A 23,686-nucleotide genomic window follows, 5' to 3' on the forward strand; every position below is an offset into this window, starting at 1 on the left:
AGCCTGTAACTTTCAGTTGGCATGTTTCCTCATGAAACACATACCAACACATGCCACTTAAAGTGATGATGAAATGTTCACATATCCGTCCTCGGACTTGTCTAAAGAAAACTGAGTGTAAAATTATTTCAATTAACAATATCCTTATTTTTCATTTGTCCAATTACTAATGGTCTCTGGAAATGGAGGAGCTGTGCATAAAAATGGCTGTAAACCGTAATGCAAAATATTATCAAACCCCTTGATTTAAAGCTGAAAATGAATACTACGATCATGTCGTTTCAAATTAATTGCACTGTTTCTACACAGGCAAAAATACTAAAAACTGTCACATCCAAAATTTACACAGCATTATCTAACGTGCCCTGATTGACTTATCATATAGATCGTGTAGTTTTTTTAGACAAATGTGTGTCACATTCAGAACGTTGAGATTGTTCTTTACATTTTGATATGCAAAATATGGTCATTATACTAAAAGAAAGGACCTTCAAATGGGAATTTAAGTTACAGTGAAATCAAGGTACCCTTAGAGCTGTAAGGGTTAATAATGTCTTATGTTAAGATGTGGGGTTTTCAAATTTATAAAAACAAAACAAAAATTGTTGGATGTAAAACTCAAAAATTAAGTTCGCATTTTGGTACACTTTTCTTAAGCCAAAAATGGCTCCAGAATATTGTATTGTTATGGTCTCTTTACAAGGTAACTTACCATAAAAGAAAATAGTCCTTCTACACAGTGTTTGGATACATCTGCAGGTGTAGCCAAATAGCATTGTGTCCACCAGTCATGAGCAGTTTTAACTTGGGTCTATTTCAGCTTTTGTCACTTGGTCCCTTTAGGGATCACCACAGCAGATCATGTCTCTATCTCACCCTGTTCTCTGCATTGTCTTCTGTCACACCTACCATCTGCATATCCTTTATTACATCCTCAGCCTCCTCTTTGGTCTTTCTCTTCTCCTCCTGCAACTCCATCTTCAGCATGCTTCTCTTGATATACCCCACATCTCTCCTCCACCACTTTGTCTTAACCCATCCTACTTGCGCTGTCTCTCTGATGTGCTCACTCCTAACCTTATCCATCCTAATCACTCAAGAAAAGAAAAAAAAAAAACAAAAAACAGCATCTTCAGCTATAACCTTTTATTAGTACCACCACCTCTCAGCTGTACAACACAGTCCAATTTAACACTCCACTCCACTGACCCAACTACCCTCTCTACTAAGCTTTAAGAGCTGACGTAACGTGAATTTCTCCACCGTGAGATCAATAAAGTCTTATCTTACCTTATCTCTTAGCTTATCTACTAGGGTTTGTAAAAAATCCATCCCATACTTTTGACTTTTCATGTAGACTGGAACAACAATCACAAAATAAAAATTACAAGAATGAGCAATTTGACAGACATATGATGCAACCACATTATTCTACAATTACTAGAGCATAATTATTGTTTATGGTCTGAAAATTAAAAAAAGGAACCACCTGTAGATCAAGTCACATGGTTGTAATCCACACACACAGATTCAATGACATTTTTAACAAAGTCTAATCTTAAAATGTTAAACTATTTCATTTAAGGCACACACACTAGTGTGCCTCTACATGGAATCTCAACAGACTGTCAACAGTAAATTTTATTTCAAGTCTAAATCATCCACAGTCTATTCATTGGCATTTGTCATTATCAGATGCTGTATATATGAGGTGGAAAAGAAGCTGTAAAAAAAAAAAAAACAGGATTTTTGGTCATTGTGTTCTGAATGGTCATCTTGAGACCACATACAGACATTTGTCAAAATTCAAGTTGACATATGATTACAAGAACATAGCCTTACATTACAGTTGAAAAATCATGTAAAACTGCAAAGACATTAAATAGTGATTATCTATAACGTCAATAATTCTGATAAGATCCAACACAAATGCCACTTCATAAATCTGTTCTGAACTTTTAGCAGTGAGACAATCTGCACATAAAACCCACACATGGCCAAAACTGGTAAAAAGGTTCTACATCATTACAGTAGTCATCAATGTCAAAGCAACTTTTGCCTACAGCTCAGGTAGACCAGGCATGGGGAACTGTCCAGCAAAAGCCTCCACCTCAGCCCTGAGCTCAGCGACCCGCTGCTGGAACTTCTCTCCCTCAGCCAGCGCCTGAACAAACTCCTTCAGAGTGGCTTTAGGAGCCTGACTGCTCTGCACCTCAACTGTAAGATCAACACCTGGAAGAGACGGAATTTACAATGACATGCCCATTACCATCACACAGTTTATTTAGTGCACAGACAAACAGTTGATCAAAGATGGACTACATCATGAATCATACTATAATTTGAGCCACATTTGTTCCTCAACTCCTCCCAGGTCCTGGGGAGGATTTCCAACAACCCTGGCATGTCAAGGGTTGTGATCCCCTCCACCCCCACCCCCATTCCGATGTCCACTAAACGTGGCATCCATATGTAGGTGGTTTCTGGAATTACAGGGGCAAGATCAAATTTACCTAAAGTCAATCACTGGGGTCAAGATCATGTCTGTCTGCCTGTTGACATACTCATCCCAGGTCCTTTTGCAGATTTCCAAAAAAAAACCCCTAATAATAAAAAAATTATCCCAAAATAATTCATTTTGGCAAAGGCCAAGGAATTTGATTTTCAACCTGATTTGGACTAAATGTGGCACACACTACATTGAATTCCAGTATTGGCCTAGCAAGGTCAACCAGAGGTCAATCAATTGGATGAAGATCAAGATCACTGGGGTCAAATGTCAGATTGCCATAGCAATTAGGCTTCATACCCATAGGCACTATTACCTACTGTATGCAAAGGTCACAAGCAGGTCTTTAAATGTGGTGTTGTCAATTTTGTAGTTTTTACACGCTTAAAGAAGGAATAACATTTACCTGTTTTGTCACCATGTATATATTGTGGACAGGGCTCTCTACTGAAGTATGCGGGGATCTAGCCAGTAAATTATCTTTAACCTATGTTCAACATTTTCAAGAGCATATCCTGGAGCCTTGAAATGGTTAAGTACCTCTGTGAATAAACTCTGCCACCTTCCTGAAATCATCCTCCAGCAGACCTCTGGAGGTCAGAGCAGGAGAGCCCAACCTCAGCCCACTGGGACGCAGCACACTCTTATCACCTACACATTCACAAAAAATAAGAGAAAATATTTACCAAGAAGTACACTGATGTACAGAGACTTTGTTTTACTGCACAGGTAAGTAATATTTTTTTTTAAACAAGGTTACCTGGACAGGCATTCTTATTACAAGCAATCCCACAAGCTTCCAAAACTTTTTCAGCGCGTCCTCCATCGGTTCCTTTACTACGGAGATCAACCAGGATCATGTGGTTGTCAGAGCCGCCTGTATAATGAGATGCAGAGAGCATCAGCAAACAAAATCACGCTGCCTTCATTGAGGTAGTACAGTTTTGGCATGTTTCTATAAATACAGTGGAAGTGTCGGGAAAAAAAAGATGAACATTTTAAGGCTTATTCTATGTGGGGGAAAAAAAAAAATCTTTAAAACTTACTTAAACTTTTTAGATATCATTTAAAGTACCCTTTGCAAAAATAATCCGTAGAATACTGTATTTTGTCTACTATATGTTGCCTCTTTTTTGTCCATCTTATATTCAGAAGACAACTTGTATATGAAATAGAATATTGCACTGACATCTATGGCACAAGTGTTGTAATTGTTGCTTCCCTCTTTAAATAAATGTCTTGGGTGAAAACATGCCACAACAGTTTTTTTCTTAGAAACTTTTTATTATTCTTTATGGACTGTCCTTTGCAGTGGATAACAGGATCTAATGCTAACTGAATAATTCTTTTGAAATAAAGCTGTGAAACTCGTCTCTTACAGAGGACAAAAATGCATTGCTGGGTCTCAACAGGGTATATTGAATGAGGTACTGTAATTCACACTGCAGAGCAAAAGGCAGTGGTAATGCACCATTAAGCTGAACGCTACCCCAAAACACAAAAAGAAGAACTGAATGAGACAAGAATTATCAGGAGGTGACATATCTCCCCGTTCTCCACAAATCAGTAATACAAATTGTTGGCAGATCACCCAAGTAAACCTTATGCTAAATATGAATAAATTTGGTCAAGTGGTTCTTGAGATATTGCGCCAACAAGGTTGGCAATGACAATATTTTGAATATCTCACTGTGACCTTGAAATTGACCTCAAGGTCACTGTAACTGACTGATGTCGAGGGATCAACCAAGTACACCCTTATGCTAAATATGAATGAAATTGGTCAACTGGTTCTTAAGATATCATGCCAACAAGCTAAAACGGACAGATTGACACGCTGATCACTATACCCCCAGTATTTCATACTGGGTGGATAAAAAGTAATCTTTGTCTTAGAGAACAAGCAAATTTAAGAAATCATGCTCTCAAATTGAAAAACTACACTCTGCAATAAAAAGAGTGAATATAACTTTTATCCCACCCAGAACATATAGATTTATAACACATCCAGAGCAACTTGTACTCCATAAAACACAGTATATTTGCTTATGAAAGGAAAAAACACAATATTTGCACAGATGGATATTTGTTATAGAAGACAGGTATTTTAACAGGCATGTAGAAAATACCCCAAAGTGTCACACCAACTACTGCACATGCTCCTCAACATCACATATCAGTATTTCCTGATTGATGTGCCATGATCTGTGACATGAGCAGTTCGCTAACAACGTCAAACTAATCAATATGTGCCTGTGAGAACATCACGCTGATGGTGTCAGCTTCAAATATCTAAAGAAAAACAGCACTGACTCATTCTGTCCAGAGTTTTCCTTACCAGTAACAACCTTAAAGCCACGATCAATAAGGGCATTGGACAAAGTCTTGCAGTTTGCAAGAACTTGCATCTGGTAGGCCTTGAACTCTGGAGTCATGGCTTGCTTCAAAGCTACTGCAACACCTGAGGATAAATCACACAACTGGTGAGGAAAACAAACAAACAAAGATAACACAGGTATGAATGAATGAATGAATTTATTTGGCACACAGACTCAACAAAAACAAAGTAATAAAGGGGAAAAAGCCAAAGTGAGAAGATAATTTGGGCTGGAGCCATACCTGCAATAGCGTGGTTATGTGGTCCTCCCTGCAGACCAGGAAACACAGCTTGATTGATCAGAGACTCCAAGTTGTACATAATCTCCTTCCCTTTGGCATCCACGTTACGCACACCTCGAGGATGAAATGATAAAAGAGTGAAGAAAGTGAAGGTGAAGTCAAAGAACACTGATACAGAAAACACTGATGATCAAATAAATAAGTACTCTTATAAATACACCAGGCAGGCGCACATTCCATGTTCTATTTCTACCTTTCCTGAAGAAGATAACTCCAGCACGGCAACCTCGCAGCGTCTTGTGTGTTGTTGTGGAAACAATGTCACAGAACTCAAAGGGTGAGGGCACAACGCCGGCAGCCACCAAACCGCTGATGTGAGCCATATCAGCCAACAAGTACGCACTATTCTCATCAGCAATCTGCCTCATACGGGCGTAGTCAATGTTGCGGGAATAACAGCTTGTTCCTGGAGAAGAAAATGAGAAAAGGCAATTAATAAATTTTCCAAATATTTCAATAACTAACTTTCCAGCCTCCCCCACAGGTTTGGCCCAAAGATATTTTAAGACCATTAAAAATAAATAAACAAAATAAACAAGGGCAATACGGAAGCTGCACTGTCAAGCCCAACCTCAAAACTACACAGGATAACCTGCAGTAGCAAGTTTCATCACAATACATGAAGTCCTGGTGGTATTATCATGTGTATTAGGCAGAGTATTCACAGTTAAAATAAGTCCAAAAAAAAAAAAACACACACACACACACACACACACACACACACACACACACACACACACACACACACACACACACACACAGGTGGCCACCCAAAGCTGCTCCAATGTGGGTGTGTGTGTGCGTGTGGTGTCCACAGGCAATGCTCCCCCTTGAAAAGAAAAAAAAAAAATCAGCAGAAAAGTTTTGAAAAACAGAGTGCTCTGTTGTGGCTTCTGGTGCATGCTGGGTATCATATTTTGAGTTTTATATGCTTATAAGAAGTTTTTTTAGTTGCACATAGTATCTAAAACTGTGTGACATTTACTGAGGGCGTGCTTATAATGAACCTTAAAACAGTACAAATAGTGCCAAACAACTTAAGCTGCTACAACACACTAAGGTAACCTTACCAACCCCCCTGAGCAAGCACAGTTACATAGTTTATAGAACATATCCCTTCCCAAGATATACGGGCATGTGGCTTCTTTGTAATCCTGTGCAGAATTCTGTCAACTTCATAACATATCTGCATGATGAGCATAGTTTTTGTTTACGTGTGTGTGGCTTTCGACACTGGTTATGGTGAGTAGTACTTGCACTGTGGAATACTGACTTTTTTTTTTCCTTTTACACTTGCACATAAAGAAAAGTAAAATATCACAAAGACATACAGTATTAGTCCCACTGATGCTCACCGCAAAAAGAATACATCAAATCATGAGGTGCAAAGCATGAAAAAATGTGAGCCACTGAGAAAGGCAAAAGCAAAATTAGCGAAACATTGTCCAACAAACCCATCCCACAGATCACATTAAGAAACACTAAATTTATAAGTTCCTTTTTAAATGAGACTTCCCTTCTACCATGTAGATATTTGGTGTGGAAGAGGAGATTTAGCAGCACAGATGGATCATACAAATGGTCAAACAGCATTTCATGAAATAAGAGCTTCAGGGCAAAAATACATTCAGAGATAGAGGGTTGATGTCCACCTTTGTTGATCAGAGTCAAAATTTGTGGCACATATTTCAGATTCTGATGTCTGACATCTTCTCCTGAAAACTCTGACTCTTATCATTATCTGATGCAGACAGCAGGCTGGTTTTTAACATTGCACTGCTGTCAGCCGATTGCCGCGCTGTGGAATCACTTTGAAACAAAACAAACTGCAAATGAGCATAGAAAAGTCCACAAAAGTGAGTAATGAATTCCCATGAACCGGTTTACACTCATCAAAAGGCACAAAATAATGTTAAGTAATGTTTAGGATATTGGCAATTATCGTTGTCACTGTTTCTTTAATGATGGTTTTGTGTATAAACACTTGAATTTATGGGGAAACAAATTGATACATCATTAAAAATTTAATATATTCTTAATGCTATGAGTTGGCTGTGACTCATATTACAGTGATATATACAGACAAGATGTTTAAAAAACAATGTTTAAGTTATTGCGATTTATAGGTGGTGTTTTGCAACTTTGGAATTCCCTGACTACATTTCAGAGACTCGGTCAGCTGGTGGCCACAAGTGGAATCAAGATGTGCTGAACACTGAACTTGTGTACTATGTGTACTATTGTGTACACATAGCTGTGGAGATTCTGCCCCCGGTAGTCACAGTTACAATCAACACATGCCCAACATCTTGTTGAGCTGGTCATCTGTACCAAGTTTCACCTTGATACGCAACAAATTTTGTCAAGTTGTCATGTATACAGTGATCACACAGAATCTGTCTTTGATTTAAGCTTGTGCATATCAATTAATGGTGCCCCATGGATGTTATATTTTTAGCTCATGACGTTTGCACACGCACAAAATAATAATAGTAACTAGGGATGGGTATTGATAAGATTTTATTGATATCGATGCCATTATCGATTCTGCTTATCGATCCGATTCCTTATCGATTCCCCATGAATTTTGTACTAAAAGGAGGCTTTACAGGTTTTCTATGTATTTAATTGAGTCTTAAAGTAAATAAATATGAAATTGGTCACTGTATCCTTGATCTCTGGACATAAATAAGAATAAACAAAACAGTGTTTCGCTTTGAAGTTATTAATTCAGACTGGATTCTATCGTTCTAACTTGACTCGGCAGAGAGCCGCGCAGCGTTTAGAGCTCTGTGAACAGAACGGAGGACGATTCTCGTTTCTTTCTCGCAACAAGACAGGAGTCACAGTTAGTAACTTTAATCCGCACAAAAGTGACTCACGATTTCACATATCCAGGGATGAAAGCTGTGAAAAACAAAAAAGGCTGAAACCCAAAATTACCCCCCAACACCATGTGCACGAAAATGTTTGAATTCTAGAAGCTCTGAAATGCAATCTGAGGATATTCCAGACAATAAACTGCAGTGAGTGCAGCGTCTATTTTGGTGAGGGGGGGGAAAAAAAACAAAAAAAACAACAACACAACTTTCCTTATTCAAATTCATTCCAGTAGTATTCTGCTCTTACTAGGATGCAGCAGTTTTCTAGCTTGGCAGATAGTTCTGGAGGAAATCACTGAAGAAATTAACACATTGAAAATATGGTTTGACCGAAACAAACTGTCATTAAACTTAAATAAAACAGGGATGAAATGCAGGTGTAAGAGTCACTAGGTGTTCACAGGAAACACTTATTTATTTCTGTATGTATTTATTTATGTTCACTGTTAGTTGGTTTTATATTTTCTGTTGTGTTTCTATTCAGGTTCTTTTTGTCTCTTTCTCTAAAATTGTATATAATAACTAATCATTAGATTATTAATAGATAAACAAAAATAAATTTAAAAAATATTACAATTTGTAATACATTTGACTCTTTTACGACAACAAATGCTTATTATACAGAAAACAAATGCACCCGAACGTGATGACAGCTGTGACTGTGTAATACGAACTTTAACATTGAAAATGCCATAGACATGCTAACATGTTAGCATCGCTCCCGGTTTTAAGTTATAAAATAGATCAACTGTTTCAGAAGACCATAACAGGTCGGTTTAACATAAAAAAGGGAAATAATACTCACAGACGTATGCTCTTTAGGGTTTTAGCGGGGGGAAAATTAAGATAAAGCGAAAGGAAAAAAAATGAATAAACGAAGCAATAGTTCGAACCCCTGCTTCGATTGGTTCAAGGTTCAAAGCAAAGCCGCGCTGCTGAAAAGTTGATTACGGACCCGCTGCAGGGTCTGTAATCAATGTAGAGAAATGATCATTTTCCTGACAAACACCCCCAAAAACAACGGCCACTCTGAAGGACCGATAACGGAATCGTTAAGCAAAAAGCTTACTGATGTCGGTGGATCAAATCATTTCTTAACGATACCCGAAAGGAACCGGTTCTTGATACCCATCCCTAATAGTAACTGGACTCAAAGCACCAGTCATGCAATTCTGCCTCTCGTGATGCAGGGAATAAATCATCATCAAAGGTTACACAAGCAGCAGGTGAGGTCAGAATTCACTCTGTGCACGTGTGTTACTTTACCTGCAATGATGAGTTTGGGGTGGAACAGCCGTGCATTCTCCTGCAGTTGATTATAGTTAATGTAGCCAGTTTCAGGATTCACCTACACATAACAAACAAGGTCAAATTCAAGGTACACCAACCACAGTTTGACTGATAACAGAGATACATTAAGATACATCCTTGGATAATACCTGGTGGTGTATCATCATCATTACACGACCCACACCCATTCTGATCAGCCACTGACTTTAAAAATCAAGTGATCTATTGATTAAGGCCACATGTGCATGCACAGAAGTATGTGAATTTACACTTTGAGCACACGTCACCAACTTGCACAGATGAGGCAGTTAACCAATCAGGTGCAACAAATACATTTTGGCTCAACTTTGTGCTAGAGTAATTTTTCATGTTGATGTTTTTGTATTAAAAGCTTATAGATTATTAGTGATTAAAATCAAACATTAAAAAGCTGAAGGTAATTGCACTGATTTGAGACAGTCAGAAAATAACGGTGACCAAGGGAACAAATAAAGTGTCATCTTCACCAGGATGTGGAATTACCTCAGGGAATGTTCCTTGGTTGGTTTTAATGTGCCCTACTACTTTAGGCTGACCCTCACCTACTCAAAAACAATTTAAAAGCCCTTCTTAGCCACACAGGGAGTGACTTTGAATGTTATGACAGCAACTTCAAGCATTTTAATGGCTTCAGCCAGTACGCATTTAGTTTGAGCAGCACCTAGTCTTAAGATAAGAAGAGAACATGATATTCCATCACCTATTTTACCACTTTTCCTTTCAGCAGTTCACACCACAGTTCTTTAACACTTTAAACAAGCCATACTTTTATAGATATTGTTGCAAGATAGATATATATGATTCATTCTTCAGATAATTTTGCCTGCTTTCCCAGTCTCTATAGATTTGTGGATGAGTGCATGTTTGCAAGATTCGTGTGACTATTTTCTACCTTATAAGGCATGGACTCAAAAAAGAGAGATGTGGCTGAGACTTTTTTCTTCTCAGTCATGAAGCCATGTGTCAGGTGACCACCATCAGGAAGGTCCAGTCCCATAATCCTTCCATGCGGCTCCACGAGGGCCGTGTACACAGCAAAATTGGCAGGTGAGCCTTAAAAGAGTATAAAACAAGAGTGATGTCATAAAGCACAAATATACTTTAACAGGGACTTGAATGGGGTGGGGAAAAAAATACACAATAGGTCAGGTGTTAAACAAAATATCAGATATGATTTACGTTACACCTGAAAATATTTGGACCTTCATTCTCCTGCAAAGGTCTCCTGCATTGCTTCACACCACGGACGTCTCTATGAGTTCAACACTGACTGCATACAGATGCACTATCAGTGTATTGCAAAATGGCAGAAATCCACTGTGATTTTATCCCGTGTGTGCACGCAGCAGCCTCCCTCTCTGTGCGACTCTGTGCCTGTAGGCCAGTGTAGGAATTTCAGTGCCCCTCTGGCCAAAATGCCCTGGAAAATTACTGTACACCTGTGCTGTAGCTACCTTTGCCTCATTTTGTCTGTGTACTTTTGTAAAACGTCACATCACACAGTTCGAGGCAAAGGTTGTCACACAAAGCAGACTTGAATCTTCAAAGCACACTTTGAAGCGAAGCTTTACGGACCAAAGAAGCTAAGACACCTAGTTATGAATTGATAACATGATATCAAGGTAATCCATTGTGTTAGCAGACATCTGTGCTTTCAACGGTGCTGCTAACAGGCAGACATCTGTTGATACGGCTGGACAACTTCATCAAACACTGAGTTTTAAAGCATTTCCATTGTTCAGCTACATTAAATGGACGGCAATTATATAGCACTTTTCCATCTGCATCAGACGCTCAAAGCGCTTTACAATTATGCCTTACATTCACCCCGATGTCATACAAGGCGCTCACTACACACCGGGAGCAATAGGGGATTAAAGGCCTTGCCCAAGGCCTTAGTGATTTTCCAGTCATGTGGGGATTTGAACCCATGATCTTCTGGACTCAAGCCCAACACCTTAACCACTAGACCATCACCTCCTCCATTAGCCTAACATAGTAATAAAAACATACTGAAGGGCACCCTGAAGAGCTTTTAGCAGCTATACACCGATCATCACTGATTAACAGTCATCCAACAGATGAGATTCATAATGCGTGAATGACAGAGAGAGAACTGTAAGTGTTGTGTAAGTGCTATGTAAATAAATATATATATTAGGCTCCGGCTGGGCCACTCAAGGACATTCACAGAGTTGTTCTGAAGCCACTCCTTTGATATCTTGGCTGTGTGTTTAGGGTCATTGTCCTGCTGAAAGATAAACTGTGGCCCCAGTCTGAGATCAAGAGCACTCTGGAGCAGGTTTTCATCCAGGATGTCTCTGTACATTGCTGATCTTTCTCTCAATCCTGACCAGTCTCCCCACAGCATGATGCTGCCACCACCATGCTTCACTGTAGGGATGGTGCCTGGGTTCCTCCAAACATGACGCCTGGCATTCACGTCAGAGTTCAATCTTTGTCTCATCAGACCAGAGAATTTTGTTTCTCATGGTCTGAGAGTCCTTCAAGTGCCTTTTGACAAACTCCAGGTGGGCTGTCATGTGCCTTTTCTTAAGGAGTGGCTTCCATCTGGCCATCTACCATACAGGCCTGATTGGTGGATTGCTGCATTTATGGCTGTCCTTCTGGAAGGTTCTCCTCTCACCACAGAGGAATGCTGGAGCTCTGATAGAGTGACCATCAGATTCTTGATCACCTCCTGACTAAGGCCCTTCTCCCCCGATAGCTCAGTTTAAATGGGCAGCCAGCACTCGAAGAGTCCTAGTGGATCTGAAGTTCTTCCATTAATGGATGATGGAGGCCACTGTGCTAATTGGGACCTTCAAAGGAGCAGAAATGTTTCTGTATCCTTCCCAGATTTGTGAGCCGAGACAATCCTGTCTCGGCGGTCTACAGACAATTCCTTTGACTTCATGTTTGGTTTGTTCTCTGACAACTGTGGGACTTTATATGTAAACAGGTGTGTGCCTTTCCAAATCACGTCCAGTCAACTGAATTTACCCTGGTGGAATCCAATTAAGCTGCAGAAACATCTCAATGATGATCGGTGGAAACAGGATACAGGATACACCTGAGCTCAATTTTCAGGTTCATGGCAAAGGCTGTGAATACTTATGGACGAGTGATATGTTAGTTTTTTATTTTTATTAATAAATTTGCAAAAATCTCAAAAAACCTTTTTTCACATTGTCATTATGGGGTATTGTGTGTAGACGTTTTCAGGAAAAAAAATTTCATCCCTGTTGTAATAAGGCTGTACCATGGAATGCGGAAAAAGTGGAGTTCTGTGAAAATTTTCTGGAAGCACTGTATTTGTTAGGATTGCACTTGTTTTAGGCGCACATGTTTGTTGTACATTCTCCATGCACTATAATGGCAATAAGGATCACAATCGCCTTTATTGTCATTGTAATTTGCATTACAACAAGATCTGAGTGCAACTCCAAAAAGGTGCTTTCCGTGGTGCGAGTAATTTTTAGCCAAATAAAAGATAATAAAATTTAATGGTAAATTATTTAGAGTATATGTACAACTAATATAAACATAAGGTAAAATGAAATAAAATAAAATGTGGACCAAGTAAAATGAGAATTATATACAACTGTGGAATCACATTGCACGGGAAAATAGCACATGGTTTACAGATATTGCACAAGAAACTTGAACGGTGCAGATTAACATAATTTGTTATTGTTCAGTGCAGTGATCGCTCTGGGGAGAAAGCTGTCCGAGTCTGTTTGTCCTAGTTTTGATTGACCTATACTGTCGGCCGGAGGGTAGTAGGTCAAACAGGTGGTTGCCGGGGTGGAATGTGTCTTTGTTGATGCTGGCAGCTCTGCTGAGGTAGCGAGAGCTGGCAATGTCTTCCAGGCTGGGCAGAGAGCAACCAGTGATCCCTTGGGCCGTTTTGATCACCCTCTGCAGCGCTCTCCTGTCTGCTGTTGAGCACCCCCCCGTACCACGTTGTGATGCAGTACGTCAGGATGCTCTCGATGGTGGCTCTGTAAAACAACACCAGCAGCTTCTCCTCCAGATTGTTTCTCCTGAGCACCCTCAGGAAGTGGAGTCGCTGCTGGGCTTTCTTCACCACCACTGTGGTGTTGGCAGTCCAGGAGAGGCTGTCAGAGAGCTGCACTCCCAGGAACCTGATGGAGCTGACCCTTTCCACACAGTCCCCTTGGATGTAGAGCGGGGCTGGGTCAGCCCTGTTCTTCCTGAAGTCCAGGATTATTTCTTTTGTTTTTGTGGTGTTCAGTGGCAGGTTGTTAGCTGAACACCACGCTGTCAGTCGACTGACCTCGTCTCTGTAGTCAGTCTCATCCACCCTGAGATGAGCCCAATCATGGTGGCGTCATCCCCAAACTTTATGATGGCGTTTGTGAGATGGGTCGGACAGCAGTCATGTGTGTAAAGGGTGAACAGAAGGGGGTCAGTACACAGCCTTGAGGGGAACCTGAGTGTGATGGTGGAGGAAAGGTGGGGGCCAAGTTTCACGGACTGTGGGCGGTTTGTGAGGAAGTCCTTGATCCACTGGCAGATGGGGGTGGAGATGCGCAGATGTGTCAGTTTCTGGACCAGGATTTCCGGGATGATGTGGCTGAAGGCTGAGCTGAAGTCCAGGAAGAACATCCTCACATCGCTCCCCTGGTGCTCCAGGTAGCTCAGCGCGGCGTGGAGAGCTGTGGTGATAGCGTCCTCTGTGGAGCAGTTTGCCCTGTAGGCAAACTCGTGGGGGTCCAGAGTGGGAGGCAGACAGGCTCTGATGTGCTGAGAGACCAGTCTTTCAAAGCACTTCATGACCATAAGCGTAAGTGCAACAGGCCTGTAGTCATTTATGCTCTCCAATGCTGACTTCTTTGGGACTGGAATGATGGTGAAGTATTTGAGGCAGAGTGGAATGATGGCCTGTGACAGGGACAGATTGAAGATGCAGGTGAAAACTCCAGCCAGTTGGTCAGCACACGCTTTGAGTACCTTTCCAGGTACACCATCAGGGCCGGCCGCCTTCCTGGGGTTCACCGCCTTCAGCACACGTCTCACTTCATGTTCCTGAAGTGTTAGCATGCTAGTGCTAGAGGGTGGTGGGTGTGGAGTTGCTGCTGGTCTGTCTGCTTCGAAGCGGGCAAAGAAGCAGTTCAGCTCCTCTGACAGCGAGGTGTCAGACCTAGCATTTCCTCGGTTGCTGCTTCTGTAGTTGGTTATATGATTTATTCCCTGCCACAATCTTCTGGGGTCATTTACAGCGAAGTGGTCCTCTGTCTTTTTCTTGTAGGCAGCCTGAACTGAATTACTGCCTGGGTGGTTGCCATCAAGGACCCAAGGTGGTTCTGTAGTGCAGTTGATACCATGACACACCGTGCTCACACCTGCTCCCAGACCTGACCCCGAGCTTGGACATAAATCACTTCATACCAGAGTATGGCTGCACGTTGACGCCCCACTTCTCAGAGTCCAGCCCAAACACCTTCAGTGCCCTCTTCTGGCAAAGGATTTCCATCTCATCAATGTGCTCTGTACCACCATAGTACCTGAACATATGGATCACACAAATGGATAAAGCTGTATATTCTTGTCAATTAAAAACTGAAAGCACCGATGAGAGTTTGGGTCAACATATGCTGTAAAATCTATGCAGTATCTTTCTGGAAAATACTCAAAGTACTTATTACAACTTGCTAAACAACAATATTGGGCAGCGCAGTCTCATTTGAGGGCGGGCTCAACAGGGGTAAAATATGACGCATATGACGTAATTTCTCTACTTCGAAGGACAGAAACGTGGCACTTTCTCTGAGTTTTTGGGCAAATTACAGACAAAGTGAAAATGGAAAAAAGTGACGATGCAGTAGGAAGTGGACATGTGTTGCGGTTTGTTTAGGACCTGGAGCTCAAACGTGTTGAGGCGGTTGTGCAGGCGAGAGAACCAACATAACCTCTCCCATTTGCCTCGTCTTCCCTTCTTCACTAGGGAAAAAAAAAAAAAAAAAAAAAAAAAACACCTGCACTTTTTGCGACTGCTTCATTGACTGCAGCCAAAAACAAAACAGTACACAATTTTTCCATGTAAAGTTATGCTGTATATATATTGTGCAACGGGAGCGGCTGTCCCCATAAGTGGTCAAATCCTGTGATATCATGCACGGTTCAAACGAGACTGTGCTGCCCTATTTACAGCAGGATTCTCAGTATGCATGTGTAACACCATTTCCTTGTACCTCTGTCCGGGATAGCCTTCAGAATACTTATTGTTCATACAGGAACCCAGAGCTTCCAGAACAGCTCTGCTTGCAAAGTTCTCAGAGGCAATGAGTTCCAACCCATACATCTGTCTGTGCTTCTCTTTTTTTATTATAGAGAACACCTGAAGCATGAAAATACACAACACAGTATAGTCAAATAATCCATGTACTCCATTTACAGGTATGTGGCTAAAATAATTTCCACAGTGTCACTTTATAACTCTGTTATAATGTACCAAACTATTTCAGTCTCATCAAGGAAAAAGAACTGTTGCATCCTTTCAGCAAAATTCTAATAAAAACCAAAAAGCTCCAACAGAAAAGGGGTGAATCACCAGTCCAGTAGGCCATGGCCAGCATGGTCCCATGTGCACCCCCCCCCCCCCAATTAAGGATGGGTATCGAAAACCGGTTCCTGTTAAGAATTGATAAGAAATTATTCAATCAACCAACATCAATAGCCTTTTTGCTTAACGATTCCCTTATCAGTTCTTCAGTTCACATTATGCCGGACCTAGCTGGTGGTTGGAGATAGGCTCCAACCACTCGCTATGACACAAACACATTTGTTTTTGTCTTGCGCATGCGCTGCTGAGGAAACTACATTAGTGGCACAATCAATAGGTCCGAGTCCGACGACTTACCCAGACTGACAACAAATATGAGTAAATTAAGTATTAAGCCAACACTTCCCCCTCCCACTTTAATTTAATTTTTATTTAATCAGGTTAGTTCCACTAAGACTAGGCTCTCTTTTACAAGGGAAACCTGGACAATGATAAAGTTTACAATTCACCTAACCTGCTGATCCTATGTCTAAAATACTTCCAACGGAAATGTCTTTCAGGCCTACTCTTCTAAATTCTGAGAGATCATCTTGCCTTTCTCTAGAATATTTATTACAATACATGAACACATCACTAGTCACCAAATCAATGTCCTAAATAAAAGTCTTGCCAACTCCTGTTCCAGTGATCTAGGATCCAGTGGCCATGTACAGATTTTATTCATTTACTATTTTTATGTTTATTTATTTTTTATTTATGTCCAGAGAGCAAGGATCCAGTGGCCAATTTCATATTTATTTACTTTAAGACTCAATAAAATGTTGCTGACATAGAAGTCCTGTAAAGCCTACTTTTTGTACACAGAAAATTCACAAGAGGTATTGATAAGGGATTCCATAAAGAATCGGATCGATAAGCAAAATCGACATTGGCATTGATATTGATAAAATCTTAATTCCCATCCCTACCCCCAACAACCCTATAAATTTGGCATCATTAGAAAGCTTATGATGTCTAGATTACAAAAATAGCTGGTAACAATTAAATTACTGGGGCTCACTATGACATACGAGTACTTTTAATAACCTGCCCTGGCCAAAAGAAAATGTCAGATTATGAAATCTGATATTTTGTCTGCATAAAGAGTTACCAAATCGTCATCTTTTAACCAAATGGGACATATAAGACATAAAATGAAAGCTGTCTTTATATAGAATTGACTACATTTTGAATTATGTACACAGCTTTCTTGTTCAGATCAGAGGGTATGCCTTCATACAAACCCCCATGTCAAAGAATGTAATGACATACTCTTGACTTACTTCATGTGTGGCCACTTCTGCTACTTGCAGGCATTCTCAGAGTTTTGTATTCCCTAATAGGGTGGTTAATGACAGGGTAATAACCCAATGTTGTCATATGTCATAGTTAATCCCAGTTACTAGTTATTTTTTCTAATCTAGACATTTTAGGCTTTCCAATGACACCAAATTTATAGGGTTGTGGGGTAGGGATGCACTGATCCGCAATTTTTCACTTCCGATCCAATGCAGACACCTGAATATGGATATCTGCCAATATTGATACTTTTCTGATACCAGAGCTCAGTTTGCTTTAATATTATTATTATCATTATTGTTCATTTTATGAGGATTTCCTTACAAAGAAGACCTGAAAGTTCAGCTACAATTTGCCAGAATGTGTATCTAAGATGCAAGCCTAGCTTTAATGTTTTGGTGAAAGAATTAAGTATGTTTAGTTTTTATAGACTTTTATAGCCTTATTTTTATAGACTTAAAGAGAAAAAAAAAAAAAAAAAAAACACTCTGTCTGCCTCTCCTTCTCAATTTCAATGGAGCTTTATTGACATGGGAGACATATGTTTACATTGTCAAAGCAAGTAAGCAAGTGTTAAGAGTAAAAATTAAATCTCTCTCAGCAAACGTTAAGAGTAAAAATTAAGTCCTCTCTCCCTCTGTCTCTTTCTCTCATTCACTCTCTCCCTCGCCGTTTTCCTGCTGAGCAAACTTTGAAATTAATGGAAACATGAGTCCTTTCAACTGTAAAATAAACCATAAATTTCTAAATGTATCACCAGCGACACTCACGCAAGAAACTTTGGCTGAGCTGGCGTTTCGTAGCGTTTCACAGCCTTGGGACGTTGACGCGGCTAACTTTTCAGCAACAATTCAGTTCATTTTTCAGAAAATCTGTGCTCAGCAGCTCAGACAATTTGAACCCGAGAGCCAGGCGGAGATTTGCTGCTACCCGTGGCTTACAACACTGCAGAAGAGAGCTCTCTGAAACAGCTCAGCTTCAGAAACCTCCCCCCTCATCTCCTCACGCTCGGCAGCAAACAAAGCAGAGAGCATGCAGCAGTAATTAAGAGGTTTCACAGTGGCTCCTATCCAATATTGGAAAACATTGCCTGTTGTATCAGTATTTTCCGATACTTGAATTATGTCGGTATCAGAAGCCAATACCCATATTAGATCGGCTCGGTCACATCCTTTTTGTGGGGGGTGCACTTGGGACCGTGCTGGCCCATGACCTTACTGTCATGTGTCAATAGTGCTGCATGATATTGAATTTGTAAAATCCACAAATCACAAACCTCTGAGTCGTTGATGGCCAGAGGCTCCAACATCATCTTATTGTGCGAGTTCCATGTTTCTTTGCTCACAGTGTTGTCATCAGTCAAAGACATGGTTATGTCTCTGCAAAACGAAAGTCTATATCAGATCATTCTTTAAATGCTCAATAACCAGAGACAAGGTGAATAAGCAAAATAAAATACATCAAAAGCCCAAATACAAAACTGCTTTAATGAAATGTTGCATAAAAAAGAAAGAAAAAAAAAAAGAGAGAGCAGCACTCTGCAGTGCAATATGTCAAACTGCAGCAAACAGTCCTGTTCTGAAGAAATGAGAGGAACACTGAGGATGTTTCAACATTTAGATGCAGTACAGTGACACTTTATACTGTATTAATATCTGTCAGATAATCACATGAAACTATATGTGCATATCTGCAGACCTTGAAGAATGAAGTCAATGTTCCAGACAAACTGAACAGTGGAGGCAATTTACAAAAATAAAAACTGCCTAAGTATGCCAGCAATAACACTTTATTTTTAAGTAATACAAGAAGGGCTTTTACTGTATGTACATACATACAAAACAAAATTTGTTCTCTGCATTTAACCCATCCTAATAATTGGATGTAATCCACAGTCCGACACCAACTCCAGATATAGAGATGTTCCCTCGCTCAAGGCCAGAGAAAGGAGTAGGACCCTACTATGCATGTTTAGATGGTGAGAGAAAACGGGAGAGCCTGGAGGAAACCCACACAGACACTGGGAGAGCATGCAAACTCCACACAAAAAGGACCTGTGTATGGGTGGAATCGAACCCCAGACCTTCTTTTTGTGAGGCAAGAGTGCTAACCGCTGATCCACTGTGCTGCCATTTAACAACTATGCTTCAATTAATAGTCTTGATTTGTCCCACACGTGAAAGACACTCAATTTACAATCATAATGCATGTATCAAGTAATGTACAACCCCAATAATGAAGTTGGGACGTTATGTAAAATGTAAATAAAAACGGAATACAATGATTTAAAAATCCTCTTCAACCTATATTCAATTGAATACACCACAAAGACAAGATATTTAATGTTCAAACTGATAGACTTTGTTGTTTTTGTGCAAATATTTGCTCATTTTGAAATGGATGCCTGCAACACATTTCAAAAAAGTTGGGACAGGGCAACAAAAGACTGGGAAAAGTTGATGAATGCTCAAAGAACACCTAATTGGAAACAGGTGAGTGACATGATTGGGTATAAAAGAAGCATCCCCAAAAGTCTCAGCCATTCACAAGCAAAGATGGGGCGAGGATCACCACTTTGGGAACAACTGTGTGAAAAAAAAAATTGTCCAACAGTTTAAGAACAATGTTTCTCAACATTCAATTACAAGGAATTTAGGGATTCCATCATCTACAGTCCATAATATAATCAGAAGATTCAGAGAATCTGGAGAACTTTCTACACGTAAGCGGCAAGGTCAAAAAACAATATTGAATGCCTGTGACCTTCGATCCCTCAGGCGGCATTGCATTAAAAACCAACATCATTGTGTAAAAGATCTTACCGTGTGGGCTCAGGAACACTTCAGAAGACCATCGTCAGTTAACACAGTTCGCCTCCACATCTACAAGTGCAAGTTAAAACTCTACCATGCAAAGCGAAAGCCGTACATTAGCAACATCCAGGAATGCCGGCGCCTTCTCTGGGCCCGACCTCATTTGAAATGGACAGACACAAAGTGGAACAGTGTGCTGTGGTCTGGTGAGTCCACATTTCAAATTATTTTCGGAAATCATGGACGTCGTGTCCTCCGGACAAAAAAAGACCATCCAGATTGTTACCAGCGCAAAGTTCAAAAGCCAGCATCTGTGATGGTATGGGGGTGTGTTAGTGCCCATGGCATGGACAACTTTACACATCTGTGATGGCACATCAATGCTGAAACGTACATCCAGGTTTTGGAGCAACACATGCTGCCATCCAAGCAACGTCTTTTTCAGGGATGTCCCTGCTTATTTCAGCAAGACAATGCCAAGCCACATTCTGCATGTATTACAACAGCGTGGCTTTGTAGTAAAAGAGTGCGTGTACTAGACTGGCCTGCCTGCAGTCCAGACCTGGCGCCCATTGAAAATGTGTGGCGCATTATGAAGCGCAAAATACGACAACGGAGACCCCGGAGTGTTGAACAACTGAAGTCATACATCAAGCAAGAATGGGAAAGAATTCCACCTACAAAGCTTCAACAATTAGTGTCCTCGTTCCCAAACGCTTATTGAGTGTTAGAAAGAAAGGTGATGTAATACACACAATGGTAAACATACCACTGTCCCAGCTTTTTTGAAACGTGTTGAAGGCATCCATTTCAAAATGAGCAAATCTTTGCACAAAAACAATAAAGTTTATCAGTTTGAACATTAAATATCTTGTCTTTGTGGTGCATTCAACTGAATATAAGTTGAATAGGATTTTGCAAATCATTGTATTGTTTTTATTTACATGTATATGTATGGATTAAGTAGGCAGTTCTTAGTGTTATGACCAAGAAAAAACACATGTACTATTGAAAAACTCATCACAACAGAACTGTAACAACTTCTCATGCACAAACGCCACTTGATGGCAACTGACAGGATTTGATTTTCAAATTAGATTTTCTGTAAATCCACTGATTAAGGAGGGGAAAGTAATCACTGTATTTGTATGAAAAATTTGATACGAAAAAAAATTCTCACTTGAATAAAGGTGTGAATCCTCATCTTTGAAAAGACTAAATTCTTGACTTGAGACAATGTATTTTGAGACTTTGTCTTTGAATCACATAATCATTTGAGCGCCGTGGTTTTATGAGTGCTATGGGACCCCTTACCAAAAAGTAGTATATGCAAGTATGTTTCAAGTATACTTCTAGTTTACTTTTTATATACTTACCAGTACTATTTTTTGGTAAGGGACAACAAAGAGTTTATGGTGAAAGTAAAAACTGGACATGTTGCAACTCATCTTCTACTTTGAACTTGCATTACCTCAACTGATAAGCGAAAACTCTTACTGAGTAACACAAGAGTGGTCAAATTAACAGAGTGTGTCTGTAAAAGTCGGGTCAGCCAAATGTGAAGTTCGTGCCGTAGGCCAACCGTGCAGCTAGCTAACCGAGCACATGACGTTTATTATTCCCTTTATACTCAGGGCGGCTGGCACACAGCGTAAACTGAGGAATAATAAACATGATGTAAAGACGACACGTTTGATATGCAGGATAATTAGACCTGCGAAGTCACTTGTTCACATCGAAAGGTTGAACAAATTAGCCCACGTTTGACGGGCAGCATTTCCAGTGCTAGCTGTCATATGCTAAATACCCTGTCAAAGTCAACGTGTTGCCAATTCGTGCTTTTAAACTCATTACTTCGATTATTTTTAAATTTATTTCAAGATGGCAACAACAATATAAGTAAATATTTTTTAACCTTAACTCACCACTTAACTGGACTGCTATTAATTATTATTGTAATTTTTGCGGAAAACATTAACTCACCACCACTTAATTGGATTGCCAAGATCTTTCTCTTTCAAACGTGCGTTAGAAGCACAAACTGTGTAAATATATGAGTAAAAGTAAAGTGAAGTCAGCAGATTCTATGAAGGATAAAGTCCGCCAAACTTTCAACCAATCTGCGGACAGGGAGGCGTCACCCTGCGCAGAGCGCCGCTCTCATTGCACCGACATCTCTGCTATTATGGAACTGTAGGCTAGCTCGTGCCCACAGATTGACTTCGCCGGACTACTTTCTCCACCCTGCTCAGCGTGCCGCTTTCAGTGCAGCTTCGTGTTCTGACTAACACGAAGTTAACAGCCAAGTCTTTCATCGCCAACTGTAAATGATAATCAGAACATTCCAATCGTATCTTTCTGAACTCTTCCGCATCAAACTCCATCGTGTCAATGTTTACAATGTGCTTGAGTAATAAATAACATGTGAAGGTGCTCATAAGCTTTACGTTTCTTAAATATTTATTACGGCCACTCTTAAAACTTCAGTTATCTTTCTAATTTTATTTCCGGTAAATTTTAGAATGAATTTAGATGAGATATAGTCATCTGGGAACTACTTTTTGCGCAGAAACTCATCAAGCACGTCGGCTGCGGGCGCGTAATAACACAGAATACCCAGAAACTGGCTAGAAGTTCGGCCAAAACGAGAGCGGCTACTTTTAGCTTGTCATAAGCTAAGTTAGTGGCGCTCGTGAGCATGGAAATATAGACCTATATATTTACCTATATAGCCTATATTTCCATGCTCGTGAGTGTGACAGAGGCGTGTCTCAGCCGTTGTCATGACGACGTCCGACTGGAGGGCAGAGTTGCCAGATTTGCGAAAACGGTCAAAAATGATACAATATGATCCAGTGTCAGTATATCACAGCATGTACAACCTTTTGTGTGTGGTACATATAGCCAGGTAGCACTAAAGATTGTACAACCCCTGGCAAAAATTATGGAATTACCGGCCTCGGAAGATGTTCATTCAGTTGTTTAATTTTGTAGAAAAAAGGCAGATCACAGACATGACACAAAACTAAAGTCATTTCAAATGGCAACTTTCTGGCTTTAAGAAACACTATAAGAAATCAGGAAAAAAAAATTGTGGCAGTCAGTAACAGTTACTTTTTTAGACCAAGCAGAGGAAAAAAATATGGAATCACTCAATTCTGAGGAAAAAATTATGGAATCATGAAAAACAAAAGAACGCTCCAACACATCACTAGTATTTTGTTGCACCACCTCTGGCTTTTATAACAGCTTGCAGTCTCTGAGGCATGGACTTAATGAGTGACAAACAGTACTCTTCATCAATCTGGCTCCAACTTTCTCTGATTGCTGTTGCCAGATCAGCTTTGCAGGTTGGAGCCTTGTCATGGACCATTTTCTTCAACTTCCACCAAAGATTTTCAATTGGATTAAGATCCGGACTATTTGCAGGCCATGACATTGACCCTATGTGTCTTTTTGCAAGGAATGTTTTCACAGTTTTTGCTCTATGGCAAGATGCATTACCATCTTGAGAAATGATTTCATCATCCCCAAACATCCTGTCAATTGATGGGATAAGAAAAGTGTCCAAGACATCAACGTAAACTTGTGCATTTATTGATGATGT

The 23,686-nt window shown here is 40.2% G+C and overlaps 1 protein-coding gene across 3 annotated transcripts; it reads right to left on the reverse strand.

Moving 5' to 3' along the window:
- Window positions 1-1,492: 1,492 nt before the first annotated feature.
- On the reverse strand, window positions 1,493-22,227 carry LOC117527655 (serine hydroxymethyltransferase, cytosolic-like). Of its 3 annotated transcripts, none has more exons than XM_034190093.1 (12): window positions 22,066-22,227; window positions 18,543-18,645; window positions 15,618-15,763; window positions 14,815-14,930; window positions 10,292-10,452; window positions 9,337-9,418; window positions 5,382-5,594; window positions 5,129-5,242; window positions 4,848-4,970; window positions 3,270-3,386; window positions 3,050-3,160; window positions 1,493-2,232 (listed from the first exon to the last, which is right to left on the reverse strand). In XM_034190093.1, exons 2-12 carry the CDS (start codon window positions 18,633-18,635, stop codon window positions 2,060-2,062), a joined length of 1,449 nt encoding a protein of 482 aa, XP_034045984.1. In that variant the 5' UTR covers window positions 18,636-18,645; window positions 22,066-22,227; the 3' UTR covers window positions 1,493-2,059. The 3 variants fall into 3 exon arrangements, with proteins under 3 accessions (XP_034045984.1, XP_034045982.1, XP_034045983.1); XM_034190091.1 differs by having other exon boundaries at window positions 22,063-22,226; XM_034190092.1 differs by lacking the exon at window positions 22,066-22,227 and adding an exon at window positions 22,005-22,020.
- Between the last annotated feature and the right edge of the window lie 1,459 nt (window positions 22,228-23,686).

This window comes from Thalassophryne amazonica, chromosome 16 (assembly GCF_902500255.1).
Source record: "Thalassophryne amazonica chromosome 16, fThaAma1.1, whole genome shotgun sequence".
NCBI lineage: Eukaryota > Metazoa > Chordata > Actinopteri > Batrachoidiformes > Batrachoididae > Thalassophryne > Thalassophryne amazonica.